The sequence below is a fragment of the Eurosta solidaginis genome, chromosome 4, assembly GCF_040869045.1.
Source record: "Eurosta solidaginis isolate ZX-2024a chromosome 4, ASM4086904v1, whole genome shotgun sequence".
In the NCBI taxonomy this organism is placed as follows: Eukaryota; Metazoa; Arthropoda; class Insecta; order Diptera; family Tephritidae; genus Eurosta; species Eurosta solidaginis.
In genome coordinates this window covers 81,370,091-81,386,995 of record NC_090322.1, presented here as the reverse complement: position 1 = coordinate 81,386,995, position 16,905 = coordinate 81,370,091, and the positions used below count along the sequence as shown (strand labels likewise).

General features: G+C 36.4%; 1 protein-coding gene and 1 non-coding gene across 3 annotated transcripts in view; one reads left to right on the top strand and one right to left on the bottom strand.

The window, feature by feature from the left end:
* Socs16D (Suppressor of Cytokine Signaling at 16D) overlaps positions 1–16,905 on the bottom strand; it is a 687,555-nt gene that overhangs the window by 51,014 nt on the left and 619,636 nt on the right. The window contains exon 10 of one of the 2 annotated variants that reach the window (XM_067782193.1): positions 8,844–8,894. The exons of the other annotated variant lie outside the window; for it this stretch is intronic. Coding sequence (XP_067638294.1) covers positions 8,859–8,894 — 36 coding nt within the window. The 3' untranslated portion in view covers positions 8,844–8,858. Of the gene's footprint in view, positions 1–8,843; positions 8,895–16,905 lie in introns of those variants that run through there. 2 annotated transcript variants of the gene reach the window in all.
* On the top strand, positions 9,469–9,576 carry LOC137251538 (U6 spliceosomal RNA). The gene has a single exon (XR_010953283.1). It is a non-coding gene; the product is annotated as a U6 spliceosomal RNA (small nuclear RNA).

Below are 16,905 nucleotides of genomic sequence, written 5' to 3'. Positions count from 1 at the left end.
GTTAGAGGCTTATACTGTTTTCACACAGAAACTTAATGATCTCATTTTACCTGCTAATGAAATCGTAAATTTTTTGCTTTCACACAGAAGTAACTGCTCGATTAGTATGAAGGATGAGACAGACAATCATGGCGGAACGATACAAGGTGGGAGCATGTTGACATACCTACAAACAAAAAAAATTCCATGTACTTGTAAATTCGATGGACAAATGTCAAAATCGTACTGCGCCGGTAGTTGATGTATCAAATCAAATAAAAAAGGTTATAATCAGCTGTTCGATGCGGCCACCTTGTATCGTTCCGCCATGCAGACAATGACATTTGCTTTGAAAACTAAGAAACGGAAACGGAAGCGGAACGCTGCCAACAGAGTTGCATTGTGCTTTTGACTTCATTAGGCATTCGATTAGCTACTAATGAAATAATAATAGATTCGAATTTTGTAGGGAAGATTGAGCTCAATAAGCGTCTTAATGTAGAAAATTGCCTTTATTATTCAATAAGCCGTCTGTGTGAAATTAGTATTAAACACTAAAATAACAGAATTGTATTTGAACCCATTTAACTGCAATTACAACATTATAGCTTTAACTGAAACTTGGCTAAAAGCTCATGTATTTAACTCAGAGATTCTTTGCCATGATTACCAAATATACAGAAATGACCGCTTGAACAGAATTGGAGGTGAAGTTTTGCTTGCGGTACATTCTTCTGTACCTTCAACTGAGGTTGATTTACCCGTTGCCGAATTCAAATGCATTAGAATCAAGCTCGCAATGGGTTGTGTCTATATTGCAGTCTGCTTTATCCCACCTTCTTCTGATCCTTCGGTGTACATGGATCATATCTCCCTGCTGGAAATTGTTAATTCAATGTTGAAGCCCATTGATTCGATGAGAGTCCTGGGGGAGTTTTTTCTCCCGCATGTATTATGGACCATATCTGACGATGATATTGTACCTATTCCTTCAAAGCTGTCCAACAACGAATTTTTATCCGAAATGACTGAACTTTGCCTTAAGCAGTTCGGGACGATCCTTGATTTGGTATTTGTTGACGATACATCAAAATGTACTCTTAGCCGAGGTGAACCTCTAACTGTACCTGAAGACCCTTACCATCTCCGCTTCCCGAGGCAGTAGGTTCTATGTACCGGAGCGACTCGGGATTTTTCCCGACCAAGGACTGTCATTTCAGTGTGACCCCATTTAATTTGTTTCGTCCCTCCCACAAATTGTCATCCTCCCAGCAGCTCCTTGCAGCAGGACTGCTACATATTCTCTTACTCCGGGAAGGTATCGAACCCAATCCGGGTCCGTCTCCTGACCCCGGTCCTGAGAAATGGTTTTGCTGCATTTGCCAGAAAAGAATCTTTTTAGGACGGTCATACTCTGTTCAGTGTGTCTCGTGCAAGGGATGGTTGCATCGGACAGGTTGTTCTGGGCTTGATCCCAAAACCCGACGTCCACGTAACTTTTATAAATCTTTTGTGGCTCCTTGCTGCTCACGCCCAAGGGTGTCCCGTAGTCTACGCCCAAGCGTATCCCCACTACCTTCCAGCAGCTTCGCTGCTCAGCAAGCCACAACAAGTACCCGCTGCTGCTCGCGCCCCACGGCGCCAACAACTCAAACAGCTGATACCACTCCTAACTACTACCTTCGTAGTAGAGCTGGTAGCAATGCTGAGCATCAGCCCCTGCCCCCGTCTTCTTCTCCCCCCCCCCCCCCCTCCTCTTTTCTGGCAGCAATCGTGCAGGTCAGGGAAACAGACTCTTAGTCCCTGCCTCCGTTTGCACCGTCTGCCAGCACAGAATATATAGGTTTGCGACATCCGCTCAATGCAGCTCCTGCCTTGGGTGGTGCCACTTTCCTAGATGTTCTGGTCTCCGCGACGGCAACCCCTCGACGGGCTTCATCGGGCCATGTTGCCAGGTCGCAAACCCAAATCATCCGGGTACCCCAATGCTTGCCCAAGGGCGCCCAGTCCCAAGGCCACAACAGCAATTGCGTCCTGGCCTTCCACAACCTAGGCGTAGTCACCCGTCACTTACCCCTAGAGTGGCGGCGTCACCCCTCATGCACTTCAGAATTCTGCAGTTCAACTGTAATGGACTAACTGGGAAGATTACGGAGATAGTCGATTTCATGAAGCGGCACAACATCCACATTGCTGCGATTTAAGAGACTAAACTCACAGCAAGATCTGCATTGCAGACATGCTCTGGTTATAATGTCCACAGGAAAGACCGCGAGAGCGGAAATGGAGGCGGCCTCGGGTTTATTATACACCACTCTGTGCAATATTATATATTTGATCCTGGCATCGACCGCAGGGACAATGTCTTAGAACGTCAAGGCCTATCTGTCCGGTCAGGCGATGCAAATCTAGAAATCATCAACATCTACATCCCTCCTGTCACCTGTTGCCCCAGTGGATACCACCCTAATATCAGAGCCTTACTCACTGGCAACATTCGCATTATCTTAGGCGATTTCAATGCCCATCACGATCTATGGCATTCAAACTTGCGGGCGGACAGTAGGGGTGGGATGTTGGCGGATCAAATAGAAGAAACGACGTTCTGCACAATAAACGGAGACGCCTCCACACGTATGGTAGGAAACTGTCACAGCTCGCCAGATATCTCAATCGTGAGCGCAGAACTCGTAAACTGCGTCAACTGGCAGCCGATGGTAGCATTGGCATGCGACCACCTGTCCATACTTATTTCGCTCGAACGTACCGCCGACTTCATCGTCACCGAAAAACGCACTTTCATAAACTTCAAAAAAGGAAAGTGGGAAGAATATAAATCTGCAACAGACAGCAGCTTTGCTGCCCTCCCTATCCCGACTGATGCCCGCCAAGGGGAGCGTGCCTTCCGCAAGGTCATTGAATCCGCCTCGGCACATTTCATTCCCGCCGGGAGAATTCCCGAAATCCGACCCCACTTCCCGGCGGAGGCCGCGAGCTTAGCGAGGGAACGCGACCTTATAAGACAGCTTGATCCAGGCGACCCCCAAATAAGGGATATAAACCAACGCATCAGATTGCTTGTGGACGAACACAAGCGGGCGAAATGGGAATAGCACCTAAGAGGCTGTAACCTCTCTACCGGTGTAGGTAAACTTTGGTCCACCATAAAGTCCCTATCGAATCCGACTAAGCACAAAGACAAAGTTTCCATCGCCTTTGGCGATAAGGTGCTGTCGGATGCGAAAAAATGCGCGAGCGCTTTCTGCCGACAATATATAATGCATCCTACGGTCGACAAAGATAGACGGAGAGCCAATAGACACGCACATAAACACAAACTCAGCGCGTCACCAATTACCATCACCGCTAGAGAGGTTGAGGACGCCATTGGTCGCGCTAAACCATCCAAAGCAGTGGGCCCAGACGGCATAGCCATGCCGATGCTTAAAAACCTAGGGAAAGAGGGTTTCAAATATTTAGCGCATGTCTTCAACCTGTCTCTTTCCACCTTTGTCATACCCGAGAAATGGAAAATGGTCAAGGTGGTCCCGCTACTAAAGCCTGCGAAACCAGCTAACGTAGGTGAGTCATATCGTCCGATATCTCTCCTATCGCCAGTGGCAAAGACGCTTGAAGCCATTTTGCTCCCTTATTTCCAAGCACATTTGCAGCTAGCCCCTCATCAGCATGGCTTTAGAAAACTCCATAGCACTACCTCCGCGTTAAATGTCATTAGCACCCAGATAAATTGCGGTTTGAATCAATATCCCCACCATAGAACAGTACTCGTAGCGTTAGACCTATCAAAAGCTTTTGATACGGTCAACCATGGCTCGTTACTGCAAGACCTGGAAGGGTCTACCCTTCCCCCATGTCTTAAAAGGTGGACCGCAAATTATCTGGGTGGTCGGCAGGCATCGGTGCAATTCAGAAACGAAACATCAAAACAAAGGAGAATTAAACAAGGGGTGCCACAGGGTGGTGTCCTATCCCCGCTTTTGTTTAATTTCTACATATCTAAGCTACCTTCACCACCGGAAGGAGTCACAATCGTTTCCTACGCCGATGACTGCACAATAATGGCCACAGGCCCAGGCCCAGAGATCGATGAGCTAAGCAATAAAATAAACGGCTATCTCCCTGATCTCTCCAGTTTTTTCGCCTCGCGAAACCTGGCATTGTCACCGACTAAATCTTCCGCGACCTTATTTACAACATGGACGCCCCAAATGTCGACCATATTGAACATCCACGTCGATGGCACTACGCTACCGACTGTCCTACACCCCAAAATCTTGGGTGTGACGTTTGATCAGGATCTACATTTTGGTGCGCACGCAACCGCAATTGTTCCAAGAATTCAGAGCCGTAATAAAATCCTCAAATCCCTTGCTGGCAGTACCTGGGGAAAAGATAAAGAAACGCTCTTGACCACATACAAAGCAATTAGCCAGCCGATTACGTGCTACGCGTCACCCATATGGTCGCCAAGCCTAAAAACCACCCACTGGAAGAAACTACAGGCCTGCCAAAATACTGCTCTCAGAATCGCCACGGGCTGTCTTCTTATGTCCCCAGAACACGATCTGCATAATGAGACGAGAATACTCCCCATCAGGGAGAGAAATGAGATGCTGACCAAACAGTTTCTGTTGAATACCCAGAAACCTGGGCATCCCAACAGACATCTGATTGACGAACCAGCACCGCCTAGGGGACTAAGGAGTCATCTCCGTAAGCATTTTGAGGAAATACGGCACCTGAGAACCCAGCCGTATGAAGCGAAAAAACACAAGGTCCTTGGTTAACTCCATAGACAGGCGTCGGACCTTTATGTCGGGAATTGCCCGGTGAACCCAGTACTTGAAGAAAAATATCCAGAACTCGCGGAAGAGGAACGCATACTCCCCAGGGAAACGCGCGTCACTCTTGCTCAACTTCGTTCTGGATAATGTAACAGGTTAAACTCTTACCTATCCAGAATCAACCCCGACATACAAAATGTATGCCCCGCTTGCAATGTGTACCCACATGACACCAACCATCTCTTTAATTGTAATGTGGAACAAACGCCTCTAACACCCCTTTCCTTATGGTCCACCCCTGTTGAAACGGCAAGTTTCCTTGGACTCCCGTTAGAGGATATTGATGACAATTTGTGATCGGTCGCGGCTATTAGGTGGGGCGAGCATTGCTACAACAACAACAACAACAACCCTTACCATCCTTCCCTGGAAATAGCATACGAATTCGAAACAAATTCTCTGAGTAGCACTGTATCTAAATACGACTCTAGTTTCAGATTTGACTTTGCGAAGGCTAATTTTAGCAAATTTAATCAAAATTTATCTACAGTGGCTTGGCCCAAATACGGTGGAGATATTGGCCAAAATGTTTCTGACTTTTATATCATCATTTACGGTATTTTGGAAAACCACGTACCTAAGCGAAAATCTGTGTCTACCGAACCAGTCCAAATATGGTGCACTAAAGAGCTGAGGTCCTTAAAAAACAGAAAATCGCGCTTCTTCAAATTATTCAAAAGGTCGGGCTCTTACTCTGATAACTTGCAGTACTCTATTTTGCGTCATAAATATTTTGAATTAAACAAAAAGCGCTATAGTACATACATCTGCAAGATGAAAAGGAAAATAACTTGCAATCCGAAAGCCTTCTATGGTTTCGTGAACTCTAAACGAAGGATTAAAGGGTTTCCGTCCGCTTTAAAATACCAGGAAAATTTGTCTAGCGACGACCAAGACATTGTTAATTTCTTTGCACAATTTTTCAAAGTCCAACTATTCCGCTGAACTTAACTCTTTCTCAAATGAATATCCATTTGAACTTAACTCGCTTAACACAGTTAGTATTCCAGCAATATCTCCTCATGAAGTTTTTTCATATTTAACGCCTTTGAAGGAATCTTGCAAGTATGGTCCTGATTTAATTCCCACTTGCTTTCTCAAAAAAATGCGCGGAACACATTTATCAGCCCCTAACTGATTCACTCAATATGTCCCTAAAACGTAGAATTTTTCCTTCTGCTTGGAAGGAATGTTTTCTCATACCCCTCCACAAAAGTGGCAGAGGTCGTGTGTAGAAACATATCGAGGAATTGCAAAGTTGTCGGCCATCCCAAAGTTGTTTGTAGCTATAGTTACCAACCAGCTAACTTTTTCCATTTCTACTTTGATTGCAGAACAGCAACATGTATTCTCTAAAGGAAAATCTGCCATTACTAATCTACTTGAATTCACAACTCATGTCTCTAATGGATTTAGAGAAAATTTTTACACCGATGTTATTTATACCGATTTCAGTAAAGCATTTGACAAAGTATCCCACTCCTTACATATCTACAAGCTTAAGCTTATCTATAAGCTTAACTTGGTCTCACCCAATGGATCTCGTCGTATCTCTGCGGTAGAACGCAAAAAGTTATTTTTAAAAATACTCTTTCTAATGTCATTGATGTTCCCTCTGGCGTCCCACAGGGCAGTCATCTCGGTCCAATTCTGTTCTTGATATTTATTAATGATATTTGTACCACAATAAAATATTCCAAAATCTTAATGTATGCTGATGATGTAAAACTTTTTAGGTCTTATGCGTCTATCGAAGAACGTCCCTTGCTTCAAGCGGATTGAAACTGCCTAGTTAATTGGCGCAACGTAAATTCAATGCCGCTGAACCTCAATAAATGCAAATTCATGTCCATCTCTCGAAGATCTTTTCCAGTAGCCTCTTACGTAATTAATAATTTTTGTCTTCTATCAGTAAACTATTTTGAGAACTTGGGAGTCACGATAGGTGCTAAACTTAGTTTCAACCTTCATATTAATGCTACTGTCAATAAGACTAGAGCTGTTCTATCATTCGTGAAACAATGGTCTAAAGAATTTAGTGACCGTTATGTAACTAAAGCACTTTTCACCACTTCAGCTAGACCGATACTAGAATACGGATCAATTGTCTGGAATCCTAAATATCGAGTTCATGCAGATAGAATTGAATCAGTACAAAAGCAATTTCTTCTTTTCTCTTTAAGAAATTCTCAGTGGGACTCTGCGTATAATCCTCCCCCTTATACCAGTCGGTCGAAGCTTATCAATATTCCAACTCTTGCAAGTCGTAGAGAAATGCTAGGCATAATATTTATGTCTAAACTACTGAATGGATTGATTTCTAGCCCAATTCTCTTAAACGAGGTAAACTTTAACGTCCCACCACGAGTGTCAAGACATTACAAACCTCTTCTTTTGAGGCAGCGTAGAACTAATTTCCAATTAAATGAACCTTTTCGTTGTTTGTGTCATGATTTCAATACGCATTCTAGTTTATTTGATATAACGGATTTACGTTTTACCGTAAAGAAAACTCTCCTATCCTATCTTAACTCGTAACAAAAAAAAAAAAAAAAAAAATAAAAAATAAATGAGAAAAACTGAATTAAGCATGAAAACAAATACCAGCAGGATAGCCTAGTGGTTAAAGGCAACTACAGTTTCACCATGTGATTCACGGTTCGAATCACGGTGAAACCTGTGATAACTTTACAAAATTGCCTGATGATGATTTCGTTGGCGGTTTTCGAAATGGTTCCATCGCAATATGCCAGTAAATGTTTCTTTCTTTTCAGTTTCTCTTAGAAAACATAATAATTGAAATTCAATTATAATAAGCCGGTGTTAAGCTCATGAATTCTTAAATATAAGTATAAACTGAACACACCATTAAACAAACATACATAAATATGTAAAAACTGAGCCCGAGTTTACAAAGCTTCTCATTCGCAACGAAGCAGAAATTTACAAAAACAAATCTACATGGCACACAAATTAATATAGAGACAAAATGTCTCAATTGTGTTGTTAGTGTAGAAATGAGAAAAACTGAATTAAGCATGAAAACAAATACCAGCAGGATAGCCTAGTGGTTTCACCATGTGATTCACGGTTCGAATCCCGATGAAACCTTTGATAACATTACAAAATTGCCTGATGATGATTACGTTGGCGGGTTTCGAAATGGTTCCATCGCAATATGCCAGTAAATATTTCTTTCTTTTCAGTTTCTCTTAGAAAACATAATAATTGAAATTCAATTATTATAAGCCGGTGTTAATCTCATGAATTCTTAAATATAAGTATAAAGTGAACACACCATTAAACAAACATACATAAATATGTAAAAACTGAGCCCGAGTTTTTCAAAGCTTCTCATTCGCAACGAAGAAGAACTTTACAAAAACAAATCTACATGGCACACAAATTAATATAGAGACAGAATGTCTCAATTGTGTTGTTAGTGTAGAAATGAGAAAAACTGAATTAAGCATGAAAACAAATACCAGCAGGATAGCCTAGTGCTTAAAGGCAACTGCAGTTTCACCATGTGATTCACGGTTCGGATCCCGGTGAAACCTTTGATAATATTACAAAATTGCCTGGTGATGATTACGTTGGCGGTTTTAGAAATGGTTAATTCGCAGTATGCCAGTAAATGTTTATTTCTTTTCAGTTTCTCTTAGAAAACATAATAATTGAAATTCAATTATTAAAAGCCGGTGTTAAGCTCATGAATTCTTAAATATGAGTAAAAATAAAAAAATAAAATAAAAATCTTACGTACTAAGTAATTCACTTACGTAACAATGTAATATATGCATAATTTGTAACTGTTATATATAATACTCAGCTGATGATTTTTATTCTGTTGTAGCTGAGAAGTTTTAGATCTCAACGCTTACCAAGCCTCCGCCTATCAACAACTTGGCAAAAACAAATCCGCGCGTCATGCGGATGCGCCCCTCACGTCGGTTGGGCGGGTTTTGGAGGATATTAATCCATTGGGTATTGTAGTGTACACAGCCAACAATTTCAATGCCAAATATTTAAATCAGTTAATATGCTACCCTGTAACAAAAAGAGTCTAAATTTTCATCAACACAAAAAAGGCATCTGATAATAGTTGCTGACATAGCCATTCACACGATTTAATACAGGTGTGTGTACAACGCACAACCAAACCAAATTTGCATTCCGGCAAATTTGCGGACGTTGCATTTCCCACAGAAGTTACAGCTCAACACAGGTGTGTAGGTACATATTCTGTGTCGAGTTGTATGTAGGTATGTAAGTATGTATGCTTAAGGTAAATATATAATATGTATGTATGTAAGAATATGTTTAGAATAATTTAGTATGAATAAGTTGACAATATTTGAATAAAGAAGCATTCAAGCATTCGCCCATTGATGTTGAAACCTCTCAAAACCGATTATTTCATTTTTAATCTTTTATATGGCGATCCTGCCAATGATTCTGGTGGCTGATTTTTCAGCCTAAGTTCATTGCTGGCAAGTACACGCCTTTTATATGGCGATCCTGCCTTGATTATACTGGCTGATTACTCAGCCTAATTCATTGGTAAGGATTTTACTGGCTGATTACAGAGAATATTCGAGCACCAACAATAAAAATTGCGGCAATTGAAAAACTTCGACAGAACATACATTAAAATTGGAACGATACAGAGAAGATTAGCATGACCCCTGCGCAAGGATGGCACCGAAATCGTGAAGCGTTCCACATTTTTAATGGTGATAAGATGATATAAACAACAGGAGTGGCAGCATAATAATTATAAGTATATTAAGTATATTAGCTTAATTATGACGTCATTTTGACAATTTAGACATTATTTTTAAGCAGGAAAATATTCGGGCAACCTAACGGCTGCCTATTGACAAGCAACAATTTAAATTTCTGCTGTAAAAACTTGTTGTTACTAATTATTGAGGTATGTTCCCAGAAGAGGACATACAAAATCAAAGTAAAGTGCTTAGGTCGTTTTCATAAAACTCCTTAAATGTGAAAAAAAAAAATTTTTGAAATGTTTACTGATGTTTTACTAAAATAGAAAATTTTTTTAATCCCAAAATTGCATAAAAAACAAAATGAAAAAAAGAATATAGCATAGGAATTAATTTTTAATAATTAAACAAGAAAAAATAAACTGTATTTAACTATTCATCATTTGAAAAAAACATTTTTCAGAAGATTTTGTAAGAAAAATTAGAAATGTCAAAAACTTTAAATTAAACACATTTTTCCTTAAGAACAAACATTTTTAGAAATAAGCCATTTAAATAATAACTTTTATAATGCTAACTAAATAAGGAAAAAATAAAAGTAAAACGGAATGCTTAATATAATAAACATAAAAAACAAAGAAATAAGCATAAATTAGCATTTTTCCCCCACCTCCAAAGAAACAGGAATACATTTTTAATTTCTCTTTAATTTTCTCTTTCAATCATATCATCTATTTAAAATGTCTTCGTGGACAAAAATTAACCCCATAGCTGGTTACGAGGTTGGAAAAAAAAACTTTGAAACATCAGAGAATAGAATATTAAAATATGAACCACCAGCTGAACGTGAGCCAAAAATTAACTCAAACATTTCAGATGTTTGGCTAGCAGTTTTAACCTGCGGAACCGTTCTATTGATATAATATTCAAATTTAGCACCCTAAACCCTCTAAACTCAACCCAATTTCGATAAGAACAGTAAACAATTACAAATGAATCACTGCAAAATGCCTCAATCAATAGAAGAATTTATTAAGACAGCTTCATTAGCACTGTCTAAGTTCAAGAATTTGCTAATTCACAGTAGTAGTTTCCATAGAAGTTAATCAAAATACCATCTATGAAGGCTGTCAAGGTAAAAGATTTATACCACAAACCTTTCGCAACATAATGCTTGACTAAAAACCTCACGTATGTGGAAATATGCAAAATACCTAAAGTTACCACAAGATCGGAAACTTAAAAACCAGCAAGAATGAAGAAAATAAAAAGTCACAAAAAGAACCTTATTATAAATAAAGCGCTTAATAAATAAATTCGCAATTAGACATGTCAAGCTCGTTTTCATCCAAAAGGATAGAAAAATTGTAGCGTAATACAAGTAACCAGATTGTTGAGGAAGTTATCGACTTAGGACAATATTCAACCAGGCTTAAAAATGCCGGCAATCTAGGACTTGTAAGAGAAAAAGACAGTTGTCCCTTAGGAAACAAATTGGTCAAGAATAATGAATACTCGAGTAAACATATTTAAAAATATAAAATAGGTACACAAGTTCTGAAAGATCTAATATTTGCATTAACCCCAGAAGTTATGCATATGACAAATTTCGACAGAAATTAAAGAAATTCTTCATAAATAACATGACGATCCAATCTGGGAAGGCCACCCAGAAGATCGCATGACACAGAAGATCTAATAAAAATATTGCTGGAAAATATGAAAAATGGTATAAGAAAAGATACGAAAAATGTTTGCATCCCCTGTACCCATTGGTTTTACCACTTATCACTATATAACTACTTCTTGCTCTAGCAGCAACTGAATCTACCCAATCTACTGTATATCATACGCTCAAAGATCGCGCTTTTAGATCAATGTCAATTTTCAACCAATGAGTTACACCATTAAGTTATTCTATACGTTTCAATTTTAATTTGAAATCGACTACCAATACAAAATCTTTGTTTAACCGTTTTCATCTAGGAAAACCTCGCCTTTTAGAGAGGTCATAAATTTAGATAATAGGATTTTTGGATCTAGATAAATAGATAGTGGATATATAGGGCCCTGTAGAATAGGAAAAGTAATTTTATTAATGACCTGCGGAATAGATAATATCAATAAGAAAAATAATTTCATTGATGACCTGCGGAATAGAAATTATCAATAGGAAATATAATTCTATTAATAACCCTGTAGAATAGGAAAAGGAATTTTATTAATGACCTGCGGAATAGAGTGTATCAATAAGAAAAATAATTTTATTGATGACATGCGGAATAGAAATTATCAATAGGAAAAATAATTATATTAATAACCCTGTAGAATAGGAAAAATAATTTTATTAATGACCTTCGGAACAGAAATTATCAATAGGAAAAATAATTTTACCCTATAAGGTAGAAGAAATCGATGAAAATAATAATTTTACTCTAATACCCTATAAAGGAGAAAATATCGATAATAAAAATAATGACACTTTAATCCCATCTGGAATAGGAAATGAGGATAAGCAAAAATTTCCCAGTAACATAGAGAATAGCAATATCATAAATAATAAGAAAGTAATAATACACAAAAATAGACTTAAATTAATAGAATAAGTAAATTTTCAGCCTACAAACATAAAATAAAAAATATATAACTAATTTATACTTAACTAAATAAAAATATAATGCTCGTGCCGTCTTCAAATGCATAAGCATTCTGAAAAAAAGGGAGATGTAGTGGACACAGCCAACAATTTCAATGCCAAATATTTAAATCAGTTAATATGCTACCCAGTAACAAAAAGAGTCTAAATTTTCATCAACACAAAAAAGGGCATCTGATAATTGTTGCTGACATAGCCATTCTCACGATTTAATACAGGTGTGTGTACAACGCACAACCAAACCAAATTTTCATTCCGGCAAATTTGCGGACGTTGCATTTCTCAAAGGTGTGTAGGTACATATTTTGTGTCGAGTTGTATGTAGGTATGTAAGTATGTATGATTAAGGTAAATATGTATGTAAGTATGTATGCTTAAAGTAAATATGTATGTAAGAATATGTTTAGAATAATTTAGTATAAATAAGCTGACAATATTTGAATAAAGAAGCATTCAAGCAGGCATGCTTAACCAACGAAACGATATCATTTCGTTACGATAATCAACGTTAATAAACGAAACGAAGTCATTTCGTTTCGTTTATTAACGTTAAGATCGTCAAATTAACGAAATGATTTCGTTTCGTTTTCTGCCATATCAAAACGAAATCAAATCGTTTATGTTGATTATTAATTTCAAACTATGCTGGCAAAGCTGATTGATGGCGGAGTCATTAAAGGTGAAAGCATTATCCAAGCTGATTGCAACTTTTCTCATGAATTTTGACAGTACGAACATTTCTCAGAGTATTTTTGACATTACCACCAACGAATTACACAAACAAATTACATAGAGTTTGTGTGTGTATGTGCGCTCGTTGTTGCCACCTTACGGCTTCACCATGGCTATAGCATTGCCAGCACAATTCAAACATAAAGTATCACGTTTTCGTTAACGTTTTTAACGTTAACGAAAGCTTTTGGTTTCAGTTAAAAACGAGATACAATTTATCTTGATAATTTCTTTATCGATAATATTTCGAAGTGTTTCAACGGAAACGGTGGAAATTTTTTGATAAACGATTAGCTTAACGTTAAGGTGCATCCCTGCATTCAAGCATTCGCCATTGATGTTGAAACCTCTCAAAACCGATTATTTCATTTTTAATCTTTTATAGTATTATTATTATTATAAGCACAAATGTAAACAAATAAAAATAAAATAACGCAAAAAAACAACATAAACAAGTAAATATTACTGTTGGCATCAAATTAACATTATGTCATATATTGCGACCACAAAAGAATTGAATGTGAAAAAAAAACACTTGAAATTTTGAAACAACAAGTAAATTTTCAATGGGTCACACATGTAAAATGGTACAAAACGACACACTTAAAATTTAATTAGGTCATAACGTGAATGACCAAAATGTGGTCATTCTTTTAAAAACGGGTGAAACATATGAACAAGCACGCTTTAGCACAATCCAGAGGTCACTCAACTGACAGCAAAGTGAAAAATTATATTTCATTTCAATGCACTTTTATACATACGAAGCATTGAACCCCGGTTGTTGAATGAATGATGACATTCATATGTAAGTATGTATGTACATACATTCACTACACAATATACTTATGTACATACCATACTTTTACCTAGCTCGTAAGTATTAAAGTAAATACATATGTAGAATAATACATAAGAAATTATTGGAAGTAGTTTGGGATATAAATAGAAAAGTATAGTCAAATAAAGAACAATTGTATTTGAACTCCAATAAACACCCTTTTCACTTTTATTAATATGTACAACAATCTTTAATCTGGCTAATCGAATCTATTTTCGTTGGTAGGGCTTCGCGAGCTTTGCTTTCGAGTTTCGACTTTAAAATGCTATAAATGTAAGAGTTAAAGGTGCATCAGTTAAATCTTCTATTAAATCAATTTTATCTTTAAACGAGGCAAATGGTAAGGGATCACCGCTATAGTTTTCTCGAATAATCGGGGCACAAGTACTACTGAATGAGATCTTTTGCTCAAGTGTTGCCGTATTTAAATCGTTAAGATTTGAAGTAGTATTAGAAGTAAAGTAAGAATTAGAATTTGAAGTTAAGTCAAAATTTGAAATTGAACTAGAAGGTGAAGTTTGCGGAGAATGATTTGTGTTATCAAACCCTAACAAGTCTTCAAATAGAGAATCTCTAGCAGAACTAAATTCTACTGTGGCATTTGAAGATGTATGTAGACTATTAAAATCGCACATGTAATAGAAAAACAAAAGCAAACTGTAATATCTAAATTGAATATTGAAACTGTAATAGTAAAAGAATTTCCGTATAATTTATTGTAATAAAATGAAATTTCCACTGAGCTTACAAAATTTAAAAAAATTCTTTCGGAGACATTAAAATTTTAATACTGTATATCACGGACGCACCGCTTCAAATAAAATTTTTAAATTGTGGTTGTATTACTTACGCATCGCTTTCAAGTCACATTTTTTAAAATAGTATTGCGGACGCACAGCTTTATTTCAAAAATAACATATTTTACCACATATGTAGGCAAGAGTAAATTTTCAAAAAGAAAAATAAAATATTTTTAATTTAGTTATTTATTTCAATTATTTTTTTCAATTTTTCACCAAAAACAAATAAAAACAAAATGAAATATTTTAAATTTTTGATCAACACCAGCCCACTGTCATTAACACGTACATTTATACATAAATATGTTAATATATTTTGATATATTTTCAATAAAATTTTAGTAAAATTTTAATTATTATTATTATTTTTATTTCATTTTTTATTTCGATCCTTTATTGTTAAATATTTAAATAAATTTTATTAGTAGTAGCTAATATGTAATGAGTACATGTGTGTGGTGGTACTTTAATAAATGTATAAAATGTAAATAGTATTAATTAAGAAAATTTTAATGCAAGAAAAAATTTATTTTACGCTGCAATCGTTATTATTTCTGTTGCAATTCAGTTGACGGACGTTATTGATTTCAGTAGCTGTTTTCCTTTTTACAAAATTCTTCAACTAATTCCCACTTTCATTTCGTTCCACACTTGTTCACTGAATACGTTAATATTCATATTCATATTTGTTCCGCTCACAACTGTTTACTGAATATTTTTATGTTCATTGACCTTTCCGTTTTCGTTTACTTCCGCTTCTTTTTTATACCATGGTTAATATCAGTATTTCTCATATTATGTAATTCCGACCAGTTCTTTTTGAATCTGAAGGTATAGTATTTGGCTTTTGCGGTCTAAGTTTTTAAAGTGCGAAATAGAATTACATTATTCCACTTTTCTAACACAACATTTCGCTAATAACTTTTTAGCATCATCAGGGGTATTTGTCGTGTTGTTTCCCATTTAACACTATTTAAAACTATTTTTTAAACATAAAACATTTTTTGAAAACATAAAACATTGAACATTTATGGACGTTTTATTAATACCATCTTCACGCTATGTTAATTTCGTCAATACTAAAAGCTTAGTATTTCTTTTTCGTTTTGTTCTGCTGTGAACAGTATTGCAGATTATTGTTAAAGTTCAATGATAATTTTTTTTTTAATATATGCATGTATATATATTTAAAAATATTCTAAAACGTAGATATTAGATCATACACCAGATTTTATTAACTTATTTTTTTGTAGAATCTTTATTTCCATAAAATTGTTGTAAGTTTTAAAGTTCATTTTTTATTTCGATAGTAGACAACTTTTTTTGTTTTTCTGCGTTTTTTCCTGTTAGTTTTTAACTTTTTTATTTAATTTTTAAAATATTTTTTTCATATTCATATTTTCATTTCATATTTTTTTAAATACTTGAATTTATATCATTGTACCACCACAACACATTTACATTTATTAAATTTAAATTGATTAATTTTTGCAAACTGAAGAATTTTTTTCTTCATATTTTTTTTTCAAGCCATTATTGTAGGGCTCCGGCCCACGGTCGCCATAAAAGAACTCCATTTTATATAAAAGAACTCCATTTTATTTGAAAATAAGTTTTAAAATAATGTATTAATTTTTAATAAAATTTTTAAAGAATAATCTTTATTTCTTGAAATCACGAAACAAACTCTACATTCTGTTTTATTTTTTTCACCAGGCCCACTTCTCACAAACAAGTATTTGGCAATATTTTCAATTGCATACAGTACTTAGCTTAATTTCATTAATATATAAACAATGGGTTAAATCGTAAGTTAGATTTGTATTATAAAAGCGTAATGGGCCATTTTGGTCATCGTCATCGTTGCAATGTCTGCAGCATCATTGAAAGGTCAGCGAAGCAGATACAGAGCCTCAATAACAAGCGCATTTAATATTTCAAGTGAAATCATCCACGAAACACCTGTGGCAGAATTGGAAGTAAGGATTTCCAATCTCAATGAAGCATGGAAACAACTGAATATCGTCGAAAATCACATTAATGAGTTGGAAGAGAGTACAGAAGTTTCCTTGTCATCGTTCTTGCAGTACGAGGAAAAATACATACAGACACTCTCTCGCATAACCACACAATTACGGGGAAACAAGAAATAGCGAGTAGGCGACAAACGCCGCAACCATCAGTTAACGATTCGCATTTAGGGCTGCAAAATATATGCCCCTATTACCGTTTACAACTCAACTCTCTATCAGTTGAAATTTTGCAAACTGGTATTACAGATTACAACTCAACCTGTAAAAAA